We start from the raw sequence: 25,043 nt of genomic DNA on the forward strand, positions 1-25,043 counted from the left end.
TTATAAGACTAAAGGAGGACAAGCATGCATCTCTCTCTCTTTCTCTCCTCCTTTAATGCATTATCGGCACCTTTTTTTTTTTTTTGGTCCTTACTCGGTTTTAAATACCCATCTCATTGTCTATAATTTCTGTATTGTTGGTGATGCAGCCAACTGCAGTTTTCAGGGTGAACGTGTGTGTGTGTGTGTGTGTGTGTGTGTGTGTGTGTGTGTGTGTGTGTGTGTGTGTGTGTGTGTGTGTGTGTGTGTGTGTGTGTGTGTGTGTGTGTGTGTGTGTGTGTGTGTTCCGACATGCTAAGTGTTGTGCCAGATCAGGTAGTTTTGAACAGGACAGCAGAACCTGTCTCCTTCTTCCCCTTCATCTCTCTTTAACAAGTTCATTTATTCATGAGTGTGAACACACACACACACACACACACACACACACACACACACACACACACACACACACACACACACACACACACACACACACACACACACACACACACACCTTGGTTGGGTGGCAGGAGGATAGACTGCTGGCAGATGAAAGAGAGAGTTCCTGAGCTGTTGTTAAACAGTCTGTCAGCATGACACACACACACACACACACACACACACACACACACACACACACACACACACACACACACACACACACACACACACACACACACACACACACACACACACACACACACACACACACACATAAAAAGTGAAAATGAGCCGCTTTGTTTTCAGATTTATAGATTTTAATTATTAAAGATTTAAAAGGGAGAAAATAATAAGCATTAATTATTCATACACGGCATGTTAATTGGTCTTGAATATTCAAAACAAAACAATCCAATGAATATTCAGATGTATAAAGAGAGGATTAGAGTTCTGAAATGAAGAAAAACATGCTCTTCTAATGAGAAGAAAGCAAAGGAAAGCAAAGGAAAGGAAACGAAGTAGTTGTGGAGAAATTCTGATGAGACACGAAGAGCACAGAGGAAGATAAAGTAAAAGAGAATGGGGCGAGGGGGAAGAGAGAAAATTAGTGAAAATGAATGAGGAGCGGAGGAGGTGTGGAGGAGAGAAAATGAGACGTGGGAAAATCACCGGTGAGGTGGAAAAAAGCAAAAGAAAAGCAGCCGAGAGTCAGGGGGGTCTTTTGTGTTTTCACCATGATGGATGACAGTGTTGACTAAACGAGCTAAATTAGAAGCTTTTTCCTGCAACTCTGTTGAAATATTATTAACACGCAGCAACTATAGTGAAACATATGATTCAGCTGAACATAATGACCTTGGCTATTGATTTGGGAATAGAGGGAACAGCGGTGTTTTTGTACTGTAAGAGCAAGTAGGGGGGTTGTATCACGTGGATTGTTGCAATGCAGGTCTCCGTTATATTCTGTCGTTAAAACATTAACTCCTCAGATGCCTTAAAATACACTCTCTCCTGCACACACACACACACACACACACACACACACACACACACACACACACACACACACACACACACACACACACACACACACACACACACACACACACACACACACACACACACACACACACACACACACACACACTTAATAGCTTTAATTAGCTGGGCATGTGTCCAGTCTTGTAATTAGCTAATAACAGCAACATGGATGTGGTTAATTAGTGGTAGGAGGTGCTTGTGAATTAGAAAGCCAATGACACCATTACTGTGGCCGCTGCAGAAAATAACACGGTTAAAACCACAGCTAGCATACATAAGGGTTTTAAAATGGTTTTAAAATGAGAAAGTAGCACCTACTTTCTCATAATTGTTTGAAGTCTGTGTTGCTGATTGAACATTTATAATACTGAGGACGTAGCTCATTTAACTCCACTATCTAATCGTATGTACTCTCTTCCTCCTCTTTTTAATGCTGCGTCCTGTTCTCCTGTCACTGCTGTGATGTCTGCGAAGGTAAGAGAAGTTTGCTATTCTCTTCGCACTGTGTTTCTTTAAAGGAACATTACATCGTTTGGGCTTAATCTCTCATTACACATGAAAAGGAACCGATTATCTGAAGAGCTTGTCATCTTTCTTCTCCTCTCTTCATCCTCCTCTCTGCTCCTCCTCATCCTCCACTTAATTGGTGCCCCATCAACCCGTTAATCAAATTACTTCTGAACCAAAATTGACAGTTTTCATTAATTATAAAGGATTATTCTAATTGCAATTCAAATTTATTCATTCACAACAGACGGCGCTCAGTAATATTTCAGTAAATTAGCATATTAAATGGAGTGGTTCATACATTAGTTATGGTAATGTATGCATATTTCCTTATTTGGGCCGGGTGAGCCATATGCGTGCCACACAGGCAGTTTAAATGTGTGTTTGTGTGTGCATGCACACACAGGTGAGGAACCTTGACAGCGTTTAATTTGTTTGACAAACGTAGCGGGAGTTAAATGCTCCAACCTGCCCCTCACATCTCCCTCACATCCTCTCCTCTTCTTCCACCTTCCTGTCTTCGGGGTCTTCCCACCTCCTTTCTTTTTCTTTCCCCTCACAGCTCAACTCTTCACGTTAAAGTCATAAAATTAACCTATCACCATTTTTTTCTTTTAGAGGTTTTAAGTCAGGTGAATACAAGCAGAATCTTTTATGTCACAGCTTTTTTGGAAGTAGGATAATGAATTGAATCAGCTTCACTTCCACTTTGATGTCCAGCATATAAATCTGTTTTGTTCTCCTGCTTCTCTGTATATTTAGACTCAAAGTGAATATGAAACAGATGCACAGAGAAAAGAGCTGAAGCGATTTGTAGCAGCTCTTGTTGCAGCCTGAGTGGACAGTCAGTGTCCAGATCAAACCAGGAGAAGTAATGTTTTTTTTCTAAATATTTCATTCCACCAAGATGTTGTGACTAAATAAAATATCATCATCTTTAAATAGACAAGATATCAGACTGACTAGCGTAACACATGCACACCAATGGATGCAGCTGCAGAGGAATTTCCCCACTGGCACTCAACAAATACACTGAAACCCAGGATGCAGCATCTTTTATCTACAATAAATGTTACGTTCATATATCATCTTCCTTCCTGCTGTAATGAAACAATTTCCTCTCAATGATAATTTAATATTCACCTTTAAAAAGAAACACATGCCCATGCGTGTACGCACACAACATAGAAGTGTAACTGAAGCACACATTGTCATACAAGTTTTCACACCAAAATGACAAAATAGGTACAGTAATTTGTCATCATGCTTCCAAAACAAACCATGAATACTTCTGAAAATATTGATATTAGTGTTCTCTGATTCTTCACCTCAGTGGTAAAGGTTTGGTTTAGACTGACAGCTTCTTAGTGACGGTTCAGAAACAATTGTGGCCACCGTTAAAAGAAAACCTTACACCCAGAAGAGATGGGATGTGACCTTGTGAGAGATAACATTAATGATTAGCATGACCACAAAATTTGATACAACCATATTTCTTCTGGTTAGGAAGAAACATGCTGTTTAGGTGAGGGAGATACAGTGGGAACAGGGACAGAGTGATGTGGAATAGGATTTATAAATTTAAAAGAAGAACGACTTGGAGCAACACAGTCTCTTAGTGGAGAAGGGCCTTATAAATGCTTTTCTCAATCAGCATCACTATAACTGAGAAATTCCCTTGGCAGCCCGTGTGTGTGTGTGTGTGTGTGCGTGCGTGCGTGCGTGCGTGCGTGCGTGCGTGCGTGCGTGCGTGCGTGTGTGTGTGTGTGTGTGCGTGCGTGCATGCGTGTGTGTGTGTGTGTGTGCACGTGTGTGTGTGCGTGCGAGAGATGCGATCTCACAGGCAGTGAACCTGTGTGTGTGTTTGAGTGAGTGACTGATGGAGAGAGGAGGAGACAGGAGGAGAGAGGAGGAAGAGGTTCCTGTCAATATCACTTCCTTCATCACTCTCTTCCTCTCCTCTGTTCCTTTTCTTACCCCCCCCTCCCCTCCCCACACACACACACACACACACACACACACACACACACACACACACACACACACACACACACACACACACACACACACACACACACACACACACACACACACACACAGAAAGCCCTACAAGTTTAGTTTATCTGCCCCCAGTTCCGTAGGTCACCGGCACTGCTGTCTTGTTACCACGTCATCACCGAGACAGTGCGAGTGTGTGTCTCTTTGTGTAAGTTTGTTCGGTGGTGGAGATAAACTGGGTGTGTGCCTGTGTGAGAGCAGGAGACTAAAAAGAGTAAAAAGCAGAGAGAGCCTGAGCTTTAGATCGATTTAAGGTAAGCTGTCTGTGCGCTTGTGTGTGTGTGTGTGTGTGTGTGTGTGTGTGTGTGTGTGTGTGTGTGTGTGTGTGTGTGTGTGTGTGTGTGTGTGTGTGTGTGTGTGTGTGTGTGTGTGTGTGTGTGTGTGTGTGTGTGTGTGTCTGTCTGTCTGTCTGTCTGTCTGTGTGTCTGTGTGTGTGTGTGTATGTGCACTGTACTTGTTTGGCCTGAAGCAAGTGATCCTTTAGCTGCTCACCCTTCACTCACCCCCCACCCCCTTTCCTCCCCCTCTCTCCTCTGTCCCTCCTTCCACCTTTTCTCTCCTTTTTTTCCTCCTCCCCTCCTTCTCTCCACCTCCCAAATCAATCTGACTCATCTATAATTCAACAGTTTGCCTTCAGCCTTTAAAATATACACCACAGTAACCTCCTCCCTCTGTCTGTCTAGCCCCTCATCTTTGCCTTCACCTCCTCACTGTTCTCCCCTGTTTCTCCCCCTTTTCTCTCCCTCCGGTGAGTAAGACCTCTGACTGTATTTGTCTTGAAGGTAATGATGTTGTAATTTAATCTTATCGTGGCCCCTAGCAGTCGAGTCCCACAGTCCTGGTTAATCTATTATCGAGGGACATTACGTTCGTTGTAACTCCTGGCCGGCAGCATCAATGTTGTTCAAGTATTTGGTAAAGTTCCAAACAATAAAGTGCCATAAATCTCATCATTTGCAGACAAGTGAACCTGATAATTAATTTTTGGGCTTTTTTTTTTTTTTTTTAGATTTGAGATAACTGCAGTGACTTCAGCCTTAAAACAAATCTTGAAATGTTGACATTTTTAAGATTTTACATTCAGCACATATTGTTTGTGTGGCAGGGAATATCATAGGTTTACATAGTTACACAATAATACAGTATGTGAAATATGTTCAATGCATATAAAATAGTTCTTAGGATAAAACATTAATTTCTGTCTCATTAGGCGTTTGATGAGCCACAGTCAACACATCAACACACACACAAAACAAAGGCTTAGTTTTCAGTTCAGATTTAATAAAGTGATGATTTCAAAGCATAGTTCCTATTTATTACAATTTATTTTCACACATTTGGTCATCATCCCTGTAGTGGTAGTAAGACTGTACGAACCCTGACAATTGCTAATCTCCAAAAATAAATCTGACAGGTCGAGAAAAACACACACAGGTCAGTCAGGTCTTCAACAAAGTCCAGGTGAGCCAAATTAACCTGAATGATAAAATACACATATTTGCAGCTTATATATTGACCAGGAGTGCAGATAAAAACTGTGCACAGCGTTTCTGCCAAGTGATAGTGTTCAGTTTCTGTCAATGGATCTTAACTTTGAATAAAGTGGTTTAGATCATGTAGCTAATCAGCTGTCTTGTTTACAACCTGCCAGATTATCTGATCATTCATGTTTCTTCTTCAGTTGTCTGAAATCAGTAGAATAAGACCTTAGTTGTAAAAAGTTGTAATTATTCATCTATTTATTAAGTAACTGTGGGAATCAAACAAACCTGGAGGTACTTTACAAGACAGCTCCTTTCCTATTTTCCATACATGAGTTTATTGGCATTTAATACAAAAATGAATGATCATATTAACTCATATCAAAACATAACATCTGTGAATTTATTGATGATCCCACATTGAGGCAGTTTCTGCTTGTGGCCCACAGACAATGATTGCTCGTCGCTCTGAGCGACGCTCTGCTGCCTTGTCACAAACTGATGACATCAGTGTCACCATTACATGCGATAGTGATGTAATGACACCTGTACAGGTCTACAGCAGTGCTGAACAAGTAGACCAGTACAAGTTATTAATGCTCTCTCTGTCTCGGGCCTGGCAGAAAGTACGAGCCCGCTCAGACATCATACGCGCTTGGCTATCACCACTCTGACCTGCGCTGTCATTTAAATATGCAGAGATGACAACAATGATAGCATTAATAGTAATGATAGCAATATGAAGCTAAGCCCTCATCATCATCATCATTAGCATATCTCCAGGGAGATGAGCCATGATTGACAGCTCGCTGGGTGTTTTTTGGGCTGCAGCTCAGCTATCAATTACCTCTGTGCATATCAACCATCATTATGTAAAATAACTCTGCTCCGCTCGGCTCTGTTCAGTTCTCTTAAGTCTTGTTCCCTCGCATAACTCTCTTTCCCTCTCCCATGCATTTCCACCCTCCCTCCCCCTGACTCCCCCCCCCCCGCCCGCCTCCACTGCCTTTTTTCTTTCCTCCGCACACCATTTCGCTCCCGACCACTCTTCCCCCCTTTACTCACAGTTTCTCCTCCTTGCTCAGTTTTCGTCGTCTCTCCGCTCCCCCCGACTCTCACAATCAAGTTAGTCTCAGCATCACTCAGCGTTGGCTCTCTGGGTGTGTGCATGTGGACGTCTCAGTTGTTAAAGTTACTTTATAAAAGTTCGGATGTGTCTCAAGCTTTGTCCTAGAGGTTACCGTGGGGTTACTGTTACATCTTCACTGTGAGGTATTGTCTTTGCAGAAGAGCTTAATGGTTTAGTCAATCAAAAATGCTAAACTGTTTCCTGATTTTCTCCGTTTCTTAAAACTTGAAAAAGTGAATATCTTTCTGTTTTGGACCGTAAGATACAAAATACCTCCATATAACACTCTTAATTTGGTTAGACAAACAAACCCGACTTCCAATAGATTTGAAGTGTGGTCTCTGGATTACAGACACTGTCCTTTCATGAATGGTTTGAGCTTTGTATCAGCAACCGTTATCTCTGCTGAGCGGCCTTGAATGAGATAATTCAAGAAAAAAGTAAAAACAAGCATTTCCCCCACAGGAAGCAATATATTATCACGTTATTATTATTGCGGTAGCAGCCGAACGGAGGGCGTCATCGTATTTCATATTCTTGTTTTTCCTACTGCATGCTCAGATAGCAGGAAAAGGGCCCAGCAGTGCCATCTGATGTCATCACATTAAACAATAACAAACTCGCAGTGTAAACAGGAAACAGGAAGTCGATCTCTGACAGAACAACCGACTGAGGCGGAAACTCGCACTACAGATATTAGCTGCTTGAAATGACTGATGAGAGGGGAAAGCATGCTGAACTGAAAGGCTGGTTATAATAGCTACAGTATTTACATGTGTCTCCTATTCACAGTATTTTAAAATCATTTCAAATATGCATTGAATCATATTTTACAATGTTTGCAAACATCTTTGTGCAGAATGGTGTTACTTTGTGTACATCCGGTAACTGATCAGTTACTGGCAGTTTGGATAGGTACACAGACATTCCCAAGTTGTCTCCCACACATGCACGTAGAGAAAGATGGTGAATATCATCATTCTGTCAGAAAGCGTTGCCAAGAAACTTGGCAAGCAGGTGAAACAAGACATCTAAAGAAAGCAGGGAGATAGAGAAGAGACAGAGGAGGCAGGAGCAGCAAAAGCACTGATCTGTTGTTCAGTTTGTCGGCACAAACTGACTCGCTGCAATTTCTCCACCTGTCAGCAACAACTCACCAGAGTAGTGTGTGTGTGTGTGTGTGTGTGTGTGTGTGTGTGTGTGTGTGTGTGTGTGTGTGTGTGTGTGTGTGTGTGTGTGTGTGTGTGTGTGTGTGTGTGTGTGTGTGTGTGTGTGTGTTTGTGTGTTTTTTTTTTTTTTTTTTTTTTTTTCCCTTCCATGGCAGCATCGTTATTTTTGGCTCAGTAGAAAAGCAAGTCTTTAGGGAATAAAACGGACACAGACATTCAGTCACTCATACTCTTTTTCACACACACAGCCACAAAGCTGGAATTCCTCCGGATGTCACCCTTGCCCTGGTGGCATTGTAACTGTTTAAATGACAGGAGAGTGGTTGAAACAAACCCCCGTAATCCTCTTTCCTGATTCTCTCTTCCATTTGTTTCTCCTTCACACACTCTCAGTGTTCCCCCTCCTCTTCCCCGCCGTGTTTCTCTCTCCTCATCCCAACGCCTTCTCCATCCCCTCTCTCTGTCACTTCCTGTCTCTCTCTTCAGGTCTGTGTTAGCCCTATATATTAAATATTAATGTCAGTTGTGCTCTGAGCCATAATTGCCATCTCAGCCTCTGAATAATGGATGTAGCTGTGCTGTTCACCACTACACCATGGCTAACAGGATACAAAAAAAAAAAAAAAACAGCATCCAACTGTTGTTTGCTACATTACTATGTCTAACAGACGAGATAACAAGAGGACAGTTGATTACATTATTGGGGCTAACTGGCTGCGGTCAACAACAACATGGCTGTCAGGACTGAAAAACAGCATTCAGCTCTTTTGCAACATTATCGTGACTAAAAATATAACAACACCAGTGTTAACAGGCCAAAAACAAGGCTAATTTTATTGGTTGATTACATTATTTACAGCATTAGCATACGTGCTTTGGCTCTGAAGCTCTGGGCCTAAAAAACTAGCATTGCACTGTTATAACATTCTGTACTGGGATTTAAATGTGTACTGGACGGTCAGATTTCAGTGCCTCGCTGAAGCAAGAAAGCTGTTTTTAACAAGCAAACTGTCATATTTTGACATAATGACATATTTTACACGAAGTTGGCAACTACACAACTTATTTCAGGATCTGGTGGAGTCAAAGCAGACATGAAAGGACAGTAATGTTTGCCTAAGATTCATTAAATGGACAGAGAAATGACAAATATTGCGGTTTTCAACGCAGACATTTTGACTTGTGATAGCAGAACAAAGAGAGGTGCAATTCAGAACTCAGCCTTACCTCCCAAACTCTCCTGCGAAACACATCATAAGCTAAACTTAATGTCTAAACAGGCATCAGCATCAAACTTTACCATGACAAGTAACTTCATCATTGTTGATTGTGTGTTTGTTTGCACCTCACTGCGACCGAAAGGCTGCTGAGCCAGCAGCTCTAACCCCTTCTTGTATTACTGTAGTAAGCCAGTGTTCAGACAAAAAAAAAAATCAAATTACAGAATATTTGGTCGGGCAAAGAAAACGACTTCCTATTCCAATCTACAGAGATCTTTTATCAGATTTAAGGGGAAACAAAATTCTACTCCTGCAATATGTTGCATTGTTAGGATTGTTGTGCTGTTTAGCACGTCCTCTCATAAGTCTGCAATTAATGTTTTATTAACTATTAACTACCATCTTTCCCAAACAGAGTTTTTCTTATCTCAACTTAATCATGACTTAGTTAAGCGACAGTTCAACTCCAAGCTTCCCCTAAATGTAACAATACTGTGGTTGCCAGACACAGATATTATATTGTGTTATGACCTTTTCTCTCTCTCTCTTGTTCTTTTATTTTTTATTTTTATCAAAACGATCACTTTCTAAAAAAATAAAAACAGTGCAAAAAGGCAGACGTGTATTGTATTTTAATATTGTCGTCTTTCTTTCTTTAATCTCTGCTCACCACGACTCTAACACTTCCCTGAACAGATGGGCTTCCTGTGTGTGTGTGTGTGTGTGTGTGTGTGTGTGTGTGTGTGTGTGTGTGTGTGTGTGTGTGTGTGTGTGTGTGTGTGTGTGTGTGTGTGTGTGTGTGTGTGTGTGTGTGTGTGTGTGTGTGTGTTTGCAGCAGGCAGGGCTGGTGTCGGGTCAGCTCTCTGAGTGCCGTACTCACAATATAGCAAAGGTCAACAGCGATGTTATCACTTGAACATGATCGGGTCTCGAAGAGAGGGAGTGAGATAGAGGAAAGAGGTGAAGAGAACTCCCCTCCCCCACAATCGTTCAGACTCTTATAATTGCCCTGTTTAATTGGAGGCCTCTTAACGACCAGCAACTGGACCAGCCAATCAATTCACACAAAGTGTGTGTGTGTGTGTGTGTGTGTGTGTGTGTGTGTGTGTGTGTGTGTGTGTGTGTGTGTGTGTGTGTGTGTGTGTGTGTGTGTGTGTGTGTGTGTGTGTGTGTGTGTGTGTGTCGCTGCAGAGCCTTTTTGTTGCAGACTTGATTAGGCCAGATGGGGTCAATTGAAGGGGGGAAGAGGAGCGCACATACTGCATTAAAATGTAGAATATGTACCAATGAGAGAACACACTCTCAACACTCTCACAGCAAATAGACGGACTGAGTTGAATGCTAGATGTGAAAAATAATGAGGTCACCAATGATAGAGTGAAGCTATTTGGTTTTAGGATACACTCAGAGGCAGAATTGATAACTGATAGTAGTGATTACCAGGCTGATGTTTTAAGTAATTTCTATCTTTCTCAGTGGTGCTGAATTAGAGACAAGAGCCTATTCACCTTTGAATATCAACAAAAATACTTCTACAGTGACCACATAGCAGAATTAGAAACTACAGAAGTATGTCTACTCAAAATATTTCATGTAAATGTGCCGTGTGGAGTCGTCAACCAGTAGTAGTGCTGTAGAGGACTGTTTTGAGGAGGTCCTGTTTGTATCTGGTCTCAGGAGATACAAGGTTCTACAGAGGGTGCTAACAGCTGGCGGCATTGCAGATGTGGAAAGGTTGATAGGAAATCTGTTCAATATTGTTTTTAATTTACATTTTTAACAGTAAATTTTGATGAGGTTATATGGATCCAACTTTTTCACTTCCAACACTGATTGGACACTGCAGGTACCGTGTGTCTATCCAAACCTAGTGCTCTGTTGGTTCCTTGTATTTAAATCTTTACTTATGGATATTAATTGTTTTATTATTACATGCTAGGTATTACTGTGGCACTAAAAACTGAGTCAACAGCCGCATGTTTGCAGCAGACAATGAAACTGTAAATTAATGTGTCATGTCATTATAGATTCTTGATTTAAGATCCACATTAACTGCGATACGCAGCCAACACATGAGATTAGTGCTTCTGAAGTTGACTGTAAATAATGTAGCTCTCAAAAGTAACTACACAGAGTACATTTAAATACTTTTTAAGGTAGTTGTACTTTACTGGAGTAACTTAATTTCATTCTTCTGCATACTTTATTTTTTACACTTACAGTATGCTACAGTATCATTTAGAAGCATGTTACATTTTTATTCTGCGTCTCAAAATTGTTTTTTTTCACACTGGGTTTTGTGATGTAGTCTATTTTATTTTTACTTGTTCAAATACAGGACTTTTACCTACATCCAAGAACTACTAATAAATCCAAACGCTTCCTCTACCGTTGCTTTAGTCTTTTCATACATCAGGCTGATGAGCTGTGGAGTGTGCGAGCCTCCCAATCGGCTCCTTTACACAGAGCTCTACAACGGAGGGTCAGCTGAGGTGGTCGTGTTAACGCTATGCTAGTGTTGTGAGAAGGACTAGACAGTGGGAGGTCAGCAGGGGTCATCGTGGCTGTCCTCCGCTGTGATAGGCTGTCACCCAGGGGTGAGGGGTCAAGATAATTAGACATGCAGAATCCCAGCGGCGGTGTTCTAACGAAGCCTGAGCTCGTTAATGCAGAGTTTTACACTCGGACCTGCCACTGAGCTGTGCTGCACCGTCACACACACACACACACACACGTGGAGTACATGTTTGCACACACACACCTCTGCTTTGTTCTGGAGGTCCAATGCAAGGGCTGTCATCTCTTAAACAGTAGAGCACCAGGCTCAGCCACAAGGGACTGGAGATGATATAGACTTGCAAAAAACTCACAAATGGACACAATTTCTGGTAATGCAATCTCCTACAATAACTCTGCAATCCTTACATTGTAATTGAGCTTATGATATTGAATTTATGCTGCAACAGGGACATGTTGTTTCCGACTTCCTCTTTTTACTTGATCCTTTTGTCCAATTCCAATTTGTGTAAATAGTCCAATTAAAACAAATAACAGTGACCTTCGAAAAGGTAGGTAGGGTTCTCAGAAAAATATTGTATTTTGTTGTTTGCCTAATAATTTAGAAGTAGTGCTTTATGTTCTATGCCAGGATAGTAATCTGTGTGCAGGCCTATTGATTGTGACTTTAAAACTAGGCTGAAAGAAATTGACCAAAGATATAAGACTGCTATTTTGTTGGAGGTAGAAGATATAGAGGCTAAAGACTTTGAGTGCAGTGTAAAGGAAATATTATCACGTATGTATGTGGTTGTGCTTTAGAGTTTTGTTTAGCACATGCAAGTATTAACATGTGTGTGTGTTTTTGTGTGAGTGCGCCTTGTTGCTTCTGCCAGGCTGGCCAGCTGGCTCGCACCAAAACACAACCTGGATGTGTTTGTTTGCTGTTGATGGCCATCTGTGTGTTTGATTTATTCTGTAATATAGATTCATGACATATGGTCTCATTTCCAACACCTAATGTCAACATAGTTCCCCTTTTTTAATGAGTTGATATCAGGGTTAGCATTAAGAAATAACCCAGCAAAGATCTGTCTGTGTTGAACTTGTTTTTGAATCGTATAAGCACTTTACGGGTGCACGGGGCGGCATGGTGGTGTAATGGTTAGCGTTGTCGCCTCATAGTAAAAAGGTTCCGGGTTCAAATCCGGGCCTTTCTGTGCGGAGTTTGCATGTTCTCCCTGTGCCTGCGTGGGTTCTCTCTGGGTACTCCGGCTTCCTCCCACCATCCACAGACATGCGTCACAGGTTAATTGGTGGTTCTACAAATTGCCCTTAGGTGTGAATGGTCTTTGTTTCCATCTGTCTCTATGTGATGGACGACTGGCGAACTGTCCAGGGTGTACCCCTGCCTTCGCCCAATGTGAGCGACAGGATCCGTGACCCTGTTCAGGATAAAAGCGAGTATAGATAATGGATGGATAAGCACTTTAGCATTTTACTCATAGTATAAGTTACAGTAGACCTTTCAATGTTGTTAATTACATTTTTTAACAAAGACCTGAAGAAAGGTGAAAACAGGAAGGTGACTCTGTGGTTTGAAATGTGTATGCAGAGTAGAATTTGAATGTAAAGTTTGGATTCACAAAAGTATGAAACTGAAGGTCAAATTTAAGATTTTCTCAAACTTAAACTGGCTCACAGTCACCGAATTTTTTTTTTCTCTGGCTTTGCTGGAGTGTGCCGCATTACTTTCCCTCTTAAATGTTCATCCAATGACTTTATGTGGCATTTCAAAGCAGCTGCTGTGGATTTCAGAACAAAAAAAGTTGTTCATCATATCTGCAAGCAAATTCCACAAGGAAATTCATTTTGACTTTTAAACAGCATGAAATATTAATTTCTCTATCTGTTTTGGGGGATCTGTCTGCACTGTATGACGGAGACTGGGCTTGAGTTCATATTCAGGAGGAAAGCAGTCTGGTCTATTGTTAAATGGTTAACCTCAAATATGGCCTTCTCCTCTTTGTCTCTGCAGATTTTTCCTCAAGTTTTTCCTCAAGTGCAACCAGAACTGTTTAAAGAATGCAGGCAACCCTCGAGACATGAGGAGGTTCCAGGTACAAAACCAGCAAATTTTTTCACTTTTATCAATTAATTTTCCTTTTCCTATGTCTGTGTTTGCTTGCCCGTCTCTCCCTCATCTTCTGTCTCTGTGTTGGGCTGTATTTGTCTCTCTCTCCTTTCCCTTTGTCTTCATAAGGCATAACAACACACATATATTTTATGGTTGCTGCAACACATAAACACAGGAATGTGTGTGTGTGTGTGTGTGTGTGTGTGTGTGTGTGTGTGTGTGTGTGTGTGTGTGTGTGTGTGTGTGTGTGTGTGTGTGTGTGTGTGTGTGTGTGTGTGTGTGTGTGTGTGTGTGTGTGTGCATGTTAGTGTAAGTAAATAAGCTATCAACGCCTTTACAGGAAACATGAGGTTATGATCCTGAATAGTCAGGACATAAATATACTGTACACAATGCAAGGAGGCAGACAGGAGGGAGACAGAGAGACAGAGAGAGAGAAAGAAAGAAAGAAAGAAAGAAAGAAAGAAAGAAAGAAAGAAAGAAAGAAAGAAAGAAAGAAAGAAAGAAAGAAAGAAAGGAGGTTGTGAGGTTGTGAGGTTGTGAATAAGATTTAAGGCAGGGCAGTCATTATTATTTCCTTATCTTCACGGCCGCAACACAATCAGGAAGACACCACTAGAGGCTGAGTGGCGATACTGGATGCCCAGAAGATACTGATAGATTTATTACTATGGCACGTGTGTGTGTGTGTGTGTGTGTGTGTGTGTGTGTGTGTGTGTGTGTGTGTGTGTGTGTGTGTGTGTGTGTGTGTGTGTGTGAGAGAGTGTGAAATGTGTGTATTTCTGCTGGTGTGCTCTCATGTGCATGTTCTTGTCTGTGTGTGTGTGTGTGTGTGTGTGTGTGTGTGTGTGTGTGTGTGTGTGTGTGTGTGTGTGTGTGTGTGTGTGTGTGTGTGTGTGTGTGTGTGTGTGTGTGTGAGAGAGAGTGTGAAATGTGTGTATGTGTGTGTGTGTGTCTGTGTGTGTGTGTGTGTGTGTGTGTGTGTGTGTGTGTGTGTGTGTGTGTGTGTGTGTGTGTGTGTGTGTGTGTGTGTGTGTGTGTGTGTGTGTGTGTGTGTGTGTGTGTGTGTGTGTGTGTGTGTGTGTGTGAGAGAGGCAGAGACAGGACAGAGAGAGTCATATAGTAGCAAGTGTGTGACGGTATCTGTGCCTCTAATTGTGCAGCTCTATTGTAGTGGAACCAGAAAAGACAGCTCTGTTTCCCTGGGAGATAATTAAGGGCTGGACCCATCAGGAACTACTGAAGAGAAGAGGACAGACACCACACACACACACACACACACACACACACACACACACACACACACACACACACACACACACACACACACACACACACACACACACACACACACACACACACACACACACACACACACACACACACACACACACACACACACACACACACACACACAATGTCCAGTCACAGTGACTCAGTGTGTGTTGAGGGTAATGGTAATAGCAGTGATAACGGGTTACATTTAAAGAGCTTTTCACAGTTTCACGCTTTTAACTCTTCTTTGCAATGATCTCTGGACCAGCAACGTTGTAATTCCTTATTTTTGCTTTTCTTTTTTTCTTTCCCTTCACTTCCTCTTTATTTTTCCCTTCCCACTCTCCCACTTTTTTCCACTCCAATTCATTTACACCCCCTTTTTTTTTTTTATCCTGACTCCCCCAATCTCCTCTTTTTCTTCCTCTTGCACTCATCTTTCTCCCACCCACTCCGCCTGTCCCCCATCCATACCGTCCCCTGCTTCTCTTCAGGTGGTGGTATCGACTACAGTGAGCGTGGAGGGACATGTCCTGTCGGTCTCTGACAACATGTTTGTCCACAACAACTCCAAACATGGCCGACGGGCCCGCAGGCTCGACCCTGTGGAGGGAACGGCGTCTTACCTAGAACACGGTAACACAGGAGTGTGTGTGTGTGTGTGTGTGTGTGTGTGTGTGTGCGTGTGTGCGTGTGTGCGTGCGTGTGTGTCTGTGTGTCTGTTCATGAATGTGTTTGAGCGTAAGCAGCATGGCCACCAGATGGTTGATGGTTTAATCCTATCAGGTGATTCCTGCCCCTCCATCTGGCTAATCCAACCCACTACACACACAACTCATGGTGCGGTGCCGTGTGTGTGAGTTGCTAGATCTAATATCATTATACTTTTTTTTTTCATAAACGAACCCAGACTAAGGAGTGTTGTTGTAATTCAGCTGAATACCGATAATCACACACACACTGACAAAACAGTGAAAGCTGATTTTTTTTTTTGACAGACAGGCTTTTGTCGTTATGATTTGGGATTGGATCGTATGAGCTGATACACACAATGCTTCATGTTGAAGTGACATAAGCTGGCTGTATCCATTCTGTTTGAAGCAATATGATGCGTATTAAACCTTCTGTGTGTGTTTTTATCAATGTCATATCATTAGTTTAAAAAATGAACACCCTTAATCTCATATCAGTCAAGCTTTGGGATAAACAAACACTAAATAAACAGCAGAGGTTCTGTCAAACTGATGCTTTTAAACCACGCTGCATTCAGCATTAATAAAAGATTACATGATAAGACAAGAATGTGAACATTTTTCCTGTCTCGTATTTTGAAAGAGTTGTCTTTTAACAGCAATAAATAAAACTTAACCCTCGTGTTGTCCTTGGGTCAAAATGACCCACAGCAAGTTCTATTTTATTTCTATATTTTCATATTTTTTGGGATCATTGGTGATAAGGATGCTGTGAGGGTTTCTTTAAACCAAAAAAATCCCCAAAAATATAAAAATATAGAAATAAAATAGAACTTGGTTGAACACAGCTGCGGGTCATTTTGACCCAAGGACAACACGAGGGTTAATACTAAGGTTAACTCATACGGTTCCAGAGATTTTAGCTCCATCAAAAAGTGTGTAATTTGTCTGTACAATTGGTTAAATTCTGTTATTCTGACAATCTAATATGCATTCGAGTAATTAAAAAGTCCTCAAAAATTGAATAATGTTTCAAATGGAAAAGAAACATCAACAGTTGTTTTGTGTGTTTATCTTCTCATTTTACTCAGTAGAATTATTTACAAGGAGAAACTTCTCTCAAGGACCAATTGAAAAGGACTCAGACTTTGAATCGGCCGTATATTCAGTGTGTAAGTGTGATGATCTGGAATGCAGCCAGAATCCAAGGGTGTAGCATGAAGAATTATGAGGTGTAGATGCAACAGGGACAAAAATGCTTCGAGCCAGATTTCCTTCCCTGTTTGGAGACTTAGTGGTTGTTTAAAGGAAACAAATGTTTTTCTACTTGTCGAGTAAAATTTCACGTCAAGAGCATCTCAAGTGCCAACAAATGTGTTAATAATTATTTTCCTCCTTTTTTCCCCCTCTTTTCTCTTGGCTGTCATCTTGCTCCCCTCTATTCCCCGCAGGAGCAGCTCCCTGCATTAAAGCCATCAGTCCCAGTGAGGGGTGGACTACAGGAGGTGCTACAGTCATCATCATAGGAGACAACTTCTTCGATGGTCTCCAAGTTATCTTCGGTACCATGCTGGTTTGGAGCGAGGTCAGTTTATCAGAAGTCATCATCCTGTCTCCATGTTGTTTCAACCCCTCAGACTGTGTGTTTTTGCCCTTGAACCGTTGGAAGTAATTCAGTATGAAAACATACTTTTCTTCATGGTCAGGCTCTTAACTGTGTGTGATCAAATGCATGTGTGCGTGTTTGTTCATGTTTGTCTAAATGAGGTTTGCCTCTAATGAGTCCCCACCAACAAGCGACCGCCGCCCCCTCTGCACCTTCCTCACCCACAGTCCCTCTGTCTCTCTCTCCGGAATACTGATCAAATCAGCAGATTTTGATAGCCATCGGCCTAATGCTCACGGAAACACTCGCACACACACACACACACACACACACACACACACACACACACACACACACACACACACACACACACACACACACACACACACACACACACACACACACACACACACACACACACACACACACACACACAGAGCTCACTATGATACTTTTCCCCAGATCCACTCCTCTACAGAATGTTTATTTGTCTTCTGACTCCACTCACCGTGTGTGCCGAGCGACCATGGCTCGCTTCCAACAACAACAGTGTGTGTGTGTGTGTGTGTGTGTGTGTGTGTGTGTGTGTGTGTGTGTGTGTGTGTGTGTGTGTGTGTGTGTGTGTGTGTGTGTGTGTGTGTGTGTGTGTGTGTGTGTGTGTGTGTGTTAAGAGCGGAGGGGTTTGTTTACAGTGTTGAGAGCCGCACTTACACACACTAACATGTGTACAGAGTCTCAGTTCAGTTCAGTTCAAACTGACTCAGCTCTCCTGGCGTTCCTCAGACTGGCTCCGAATGGATTTTGGCCAACCAAATGCTTCATTTGCACTCAATCTGATTATTGATTCCGAAGCAAGAAAACAAAGTTTGAAAAATTCTGTCGGTGAAAAGCGATTGCATGTTTGCCAAGTCCTGTTTGTCTGCATCTCTCTCTGCTGCCTACAGATTTTACACAAACCTGGGCCAAATACTGAAAACTGTTTATGAAAATCCTCCATAGAAATGTGATGAATGGTTTATGTTTTTCACATACAGCTGAAAATAAAAACTGTTTTTTCAGCCTGGTATCAACGCAAATGTGGTCTACTTTGGATATAAGAGCATCTCCTTCCAAATGTTTGCGAAAAGGAAAAAATGGAAACCGTGTTTCCAGCACACATCACATTCACATTCATTCAAAAATGCCTCAAATCCAAATGTAAATACAGGTCGGTTCAAGATGCCTTTCACCACATTAACAAGTGTAAATGCAATGCATCTACAACCCACAAACTAAAATAAACTTTAGAGCAGCGCTCCAAGCAAGAAAGTTCATAAAAACATGCTCTACACACACAGACGAACACACAGAACTGTATCCACGGTTATTAGATTTAAAGTAAAGAGAAGTTCTTTGGTTGTTGACTGCAAATGTTTAGTGAAAAGATAACCCAGCTACACAAAATCAAAACTCAAGATGTTGTACTGTCCTGATGCAGAAAACTGTTTTATTTTGTTCCCATCATGTGTGGTGACTCTTAATCCCCCTTTTCTTTCCATTTTTTTTTTTAGCTGATTACGCCGCACGCCATCCGGGTGCAGACGCCTCCCAGACACATCCCAGGGGTCGTAGAGGTCACTCTGTCTTACAAGTCCAAACAGTTCTGCAAAGGCACACCAGGAAGGTTCATATATACAGGTAGGTCCAAAGCGCACACACACACACACACACACACGTTCTCACACACATGCTCTTGATTGACGTGTATTGTAGTATTTTTCTTCTCTTTCAATTTTTATTTCTGGTTTTTGTTTGTGCGTGGCATGCACGTGTGTGAGGGAGAGAGAGAGAGAGAGAGAGAGCGACTGTGTCTGCATGTGTGTGTAAGTTGTGTCTGTGAGTTGCAGTTCACTTTCAGGCCAGACAGTGTTGAACTAATGACTGTAGATTAGTCAACATTAACGACCCGCACTCGTTAGAATGTTGCCATAATCAGAGGCTCGTTAAAACTAGCTACAATTAAACAGTCTGCTCTTTATAGCCCTCCATACTGAAACTATTAGTGAAATCATCCAGAACACCCAGTTTACTAACACACACACACACACACACACACACACACACACACACACACACACACACACACACACACACACACACACACACACACACACACACACACACACACACACACACACACACACACACAATGTTGAGTGTGTGATTTCTGACCGGACTGTTGACTGTAAATGAGCGTTTTCCTGGTAAATTGAGAAGAGAGGAGGAGAAAAAGAAGAAGAAAGCGTGTGTGTGTGTGTGTGTGTGTGTGTGTGTGCGTTTGCTCGTTTCGTTCACACATACATGTGGAAATGGATGAGGGTGATGTGATGTCTGGTATTGATCCGCTCAACATGGCTCCATCACACCATGGTGATGACGTCATTTAGTGAGAGACAGGAGAAAAAATACAGCTGCTGTAGAAATTCTTTAGTGCACGAGTGTTTTTATGATGCCGGTAATTAACTAAAGACAACGATGACGATTTAAACCTGATCAATGAAGTTGAAAAAAAAAATCAATGGATATAATGCTAGTTTTACTTTTGGCTTCAAAAGCTTCAACATTTCCTGTAGACAATGATGACTTTTGTATTTCAAGCTTCAGCTAGTCGTGTGGTAGAAAAGAAAGAACAAATTTAATTTGTCTTCTGTAGAATCTTTTATTAAAATAAGCTCAATATGCATTAATTAAAATGCAGAGGACAAAATGTCGCCTGTAGAATTATTTTGGCAAATAATACAAAATAAGATAATAAGGAAGGTAGAGGAAGTCAAGTACTTTTTGTGCTACCTGGAAATTGCAGTCAGAGCAGACCAAGAATATTGGCTTTTGTTAGACAACATCTTCACGAAGTTTTGAAGACATCAAGTGATTTTTGTGAGTATTTTTTTACTGATGTGAATTGTTTTAAGAGCTGTATTTGAAAGTCAATTTCTTTGCAAAGACAAAGCTATTCGGCCTGTGTGCCTACTTCAATGTTCCTCAGTCAAAACATCTTTGGTCTGACCCTGAGGCTAGCCGGCTGGTAATTGGTCCGTCTGGCGTCTAACTGCTTCTGCTATTGGGCGGAGATGACCCCCCGTGACCTTGCTATTGGCTGATCACTTCAACATGTGACCCAGGAAACGCGATCCGTTACTGCGGTTGCCGGACTCCGCCTCAAGGTCGACTTCTTTCTGGAAGTCACCGGTGAAAGGTCACGGCGATGAAAGCTGATTGGCTGCTGTGGTTTTTCAATGCTTTAGCTGTGGTTGCCTCTGGGTGTAAGGCCCGAGCAATTAAATGTGCTCACGAGCACACACATGCACACACGTAAACACACACACAAAGCCACACTTGCATGGGGTCATGTCTTACACAACTTACCACACACACACTTTCAAACAGGGGCAGGAGTTGAAAGTAATTGTAAATCAGTGATATGAGGGAAAGATGGTGAGTAGTCTGGTAAACAGATGGTCTACCACACACACACACACACACACACACACACACACACACACACACACACACACACACACACACACACACACACACACACACACACACACACACAGCACACAGCACACAGCACACAGCACATAGACACACATACACGTGGTGCCGTATGGCTGCTTCATCTGCCTGATGGGAAAAATTAACATTCTCAACATCACACACTCCTATAAACACACAATGGTACAAAGTGACAATCAATGAATGCTTACACACACACATACCAGCATTATAAACACATGTGTATGCACACACAACACCCATACATACACACTCAAATACCGTATACAGCTGATTCATCACTAGTACAACTGCATGAGAAAATCCACAGCTCAGCTGTTGAGAAGAAACTTTTCGTGAAAGATGAAGATTTCTTCTCATTTTCAAGCAACTTAACTTTCTTTTTTGAAGGCACCAAAAAGAGAGACAAAGAAACTGAAATAAATAGGAAGAGAGAGAGACAGAAAAAAATAAAGATAGACATACATATAAAGAGGAGAGACAGAAAGCTGCACTTTTAAAACCAGATTGTAAAGTATTGATCCACTCATAAATGGATCACGCATATACTGACACACACATGCAGATACACACATGTACATACACACACAAACACGCAGAAAGTCACAGAAGGAGAAGACAAGCTCAAGAGAAAGAGATCTCATCTCATAAGGGGAAGAATGAAGCAATAATTCAGTGGTATTGAACTGCTGGCTGGCCAGAGAATCGATATTACCACACCTCTTCTTATCTTCCACCTCCTCCTCTGCTTCTTCTCCTTTTACATCAGCCCTCTCTGTCCTTTCACCCACCCAGCTTCACCATTTTTTTTTTATTATTATCTCCCTTCCTGCTCCCATGCTGCTCTTTTCTTCTCTTCTGTGCATTGTTTTCTTTAAACACCACCAAAAGATAACTAGAAAAAAAAAAAAGAAATCTCTATCTTATAATAAGTGCACATAAGAAATGTTTGACATATAGCTTTCATGCTTTTTCACTCTTTGCCACGTCCCCCTCATCTCTTCGTCGGTCTGCCTCCTCTGTTCACATTTTATTGTGAAAGAGGAGTGGATGGCGTGTCCTCATGAAACTTCAATGAGTATTGATCTGGTGGCAGCTCTCGAGTGGGAGAGGGAAGAACGAGGCCGGAGGAGGAGTGATGGAGGAATGGAGGAATGGAGGGATGGATGGGTGAAAGTGGCAGAAGGTGTAGTTAAGGGAGAGGAAGAGGGAGGTGAAGCAGAAGAAAGGGCGGAGGGGAGAGGTAAAGGAGAGCAGGAGGGATTCGTGCTGAGACCAGCAGCAGGGTGGGAGAGTTATTTGAGATGAAACAGAGTCAATGTCACCACCTCGTCCACGCCGCTACAGCCTCGTTGTTGTTCTCACACATTTAGGGCCTAAACATCATGATAACGGACATTTTCGATATTTAGGAACACCAGAACTTTAAAAAAAAAAAAAAAAAAAAAACTAGTGTATTTGTTGAATTACAAACACAGAATGCTTGTTCTTCATATGTCCGCTTCCACCCATCAAAACCGGCCACTGGAAACCCCCCAGTGTTTGGTGTTTGTGTTTCCGTGTGGAGTGCAGCTCAACTGGTAATACCGATGCCTTTTGAAGCTGATGTGTAATCAATTGGACGACTTCTGCTGCACTGATACTATTTCTGTTTCTGCGCGGAAAGAAACCGCCAAAGAAATCGTTTGGGAAACCTGACCTTTTGGTTTCAAAATGCACACGCTCTCTGTACGTTGGCCTGCTCACGCTCTCACACACACACACACACACACACACACACACACACACACACACACACACACACACACACACACACACACACACACACACACACACACACACACACACACACACACACACACACAAATCCATAAACACACAAACTCACCATTCAGCTTTTTTTTAAGAAGCATATTGTTCCGTTAGTAAAGAGTTAGTAAAGGCCTCAGGCATTGAAACCACTCTAAGTCATGCTCTTATGTACATGTACGTGTGCGTATGTATGTGCTAGCGTGCGTGCACTTGTGCGTGCGTGTGTGTGTTATATTATCGTTGGCATCAGTTAAACGTCTCCAGAGATGTACAGACAGTGTGGATCTGACACTGGCAGTTAATTCTGACAGTTGATATGCCACCGACTGTTAGACAGCTGTTTTTGTAATTTCTTGTTTTTCTCGACTGTGACTGAGTTGTTGGGCGTTTTTTAAATTTTTTTTTTATAGTTTAACACATCGCTCTCTTATCCTCATTCCCTCACCTCTCTCCTCACACCTGAATTTTAGTCTTTTTAGTCTTTTTTCCCCTTCGTCTCTCCTTTGCTTCAGAGTTTCTTCTGTTACTCTATGACCTGCTGCCTTTCAGATCACTTAGTCACATTCACATTTATCATACCCGAATCATAAAGTCACAACTTTGTCCAGAAAGTTTCCTTGGAGCAGAGGGAAGTATTGTCCATGACCGTTTATACAGCTGGTATTTTTACAGCTCACAATTTATGAAGTTATGTTGCTAACAAATTGAGCGCTTTAGGACATAACAGAAACCAGAGACTTGGGTGTGATTTGATAATAAAACATACATTTAAAACAGACACACACACACACACACACACACACACACACACACACACACACACACACACACACACACACACACACACACACACACACACACACACACACACACACACACACACACACACACACACACACACACAAAACTAGGAAACAACACAAGACATTCAGCTGCAAGTAATTTATGAGTGCTCGATGTGGAAAGTACCAAATACCACTGCAGCTGCACACTTGGACATCGTGCACACACACCCTCTGCATCCCACACCTACATCTATTCATCTACCTCTGTCTCTTCTCTTTTTCTCTTATTCCTCTCTCACACACGCAGTAACTTGCGCATACAGTGTTCAACATTGAAATGAAGGCACATCTCAGCACGTATAAATAAACAGAAACACACACACAGAATCCTTTAAAGTGTCACTGACAGAGCTTTCAGAGATTGACTTGATTGACGTATTGATTGGTTAAAGACTATAGAGGAACATTAAAGTGAACACTAAGCGTTCTTTAAAACCCTTTAGATTGTAGCTGCAGTGATATTATCATACAAATGCTTTTGACACCATTAGTTACTCCACCAGGTCTTATCCTTCTCTGCACATTTTTACATGCAGCATTTAAATGTCTGCACTCCATCACACGGTGCGGCCACTGATACCTATAGTGTAACATCAGTATCAGAATTTGACATCGTTTCAAGGGTCATTTCTCCTGAATTATTTCTTCATGTAGCTCTGGTCGTATTTAACAATGTGGATAGTTTGTCCAGTGTTTGACATGAATTTCTGACACTTCTGCCACCACTCGAATACAACGGTGGTGACAAGAATTTTGTTTATGCAAAACAAAGCACTAAAAAATAACATGTAAAACGTTCAAAGCAGAGACTCTCCAGAGATAAAATGACCCACGCACTCAGGCTAACCATTGCGGAGATCTTCTCTAACTTCCACGAGTGATCTAGCAGAGCGAACTGGTTTCTTCTTCAAGGCACTAGATATTGTCCATCTTGTTACTCTCATTTATGTTAATAAATATTTAATGCTCACAGTCACACTCAATGTTTTGTCACCGCTATGAATTGATGTCTATTAATCTATTTAGTCTCAGGTTGTTAAACTTGAGACTGCTTCTTAGTGGACATATCTGTGATTCTCTAAGTATAAAAGCATATAAGAAACCTCTGTTTGTTCTCTTACATTCAGACTAGAGAAGGTTTTCCAGTTTAATTCCTCACAATAGGGGAACCTTTTTAAGTAGTTAAATCTCAAATGGAGCATATGCTCTGCTTTAAGAGAATCTCCACAGTAGTTGCTGAGAGATGTGGTTCCCTCAGTGAGTTTCCCAGCCAGATTTTGAACTGCCAACCTTTCAGTCACAAGCCCGCCTCTCTAACCTCCAGGCTTCTGTCAGTTCGTGGAGATCATGCTGAGCAGGTTCATTATTTTCCAACCCAGTTTTACACACACAAAAAAAAAAACAGACTTGATACCAGCGTGGTGCTTGGGAACAAAATGTCACAAAATGGGATGTCATCCTCTCTCCTCACCAGTCTAATCCCCCCTGCTGGCTGCCACAGATGTTGTGAGTCTGTTTATCATGTTTGCACTCTCAGGACGAACAGCAGCAAAAGCAACATTAAAAGTGCAACACATCACATTTTAACACTAAATTCTTT

At 41.8% G+C, this 25,043-nt stretch overlaps 1 protein-coding gene across 1 annotated transcript in view; it reads left to right on the plus strand.

The window, feature by feature from the left end:
- The window catches only part of LOC138633165 (transcription factor COE1-like), a 147,608-nt gene that overhangs the window by 101,915 nt on the left and 20,650 nt on the right, over positions 1–25,043 (plus strand). Inside the window, exons 8-11 of the mRNA XM_069719247.1 lie at positions 13,560–13,641; positions 15,428–15,569; positions 17,077–17,210; positions 18,782–18,908. Coding sequence (XP_069575348.1) covers positions 13,560–13,641; positions 15,428–15,569; positions 17,077–17,210; positions 18,782–18,908 — 485 coding nt within the window. The remainder of the gene's footprint in view (positions 1–13,559; positions 13,642–15,427; positions 15,570–17,076; positions 17,211–18,781; positions 18,909–25,043) is intronic.

Source organism: Brachyistius frenatus, unplaced genomic scaffold (assembly GCF_029030835.1).
Source record: "Brachyistius frenatus isolate BFR_SWC_R1_liver_20210118 unplaced genomic scaffold, ASM2903083v1 Contig_5, whole genome shotgun sequence".
Taxonomy (NCBI): domain Eukaryota; kingdom Metazoa; phylum Chordata; class Actinopteri; family Embiotocidae; genus Brachyistius; species Brachyistius frenatus.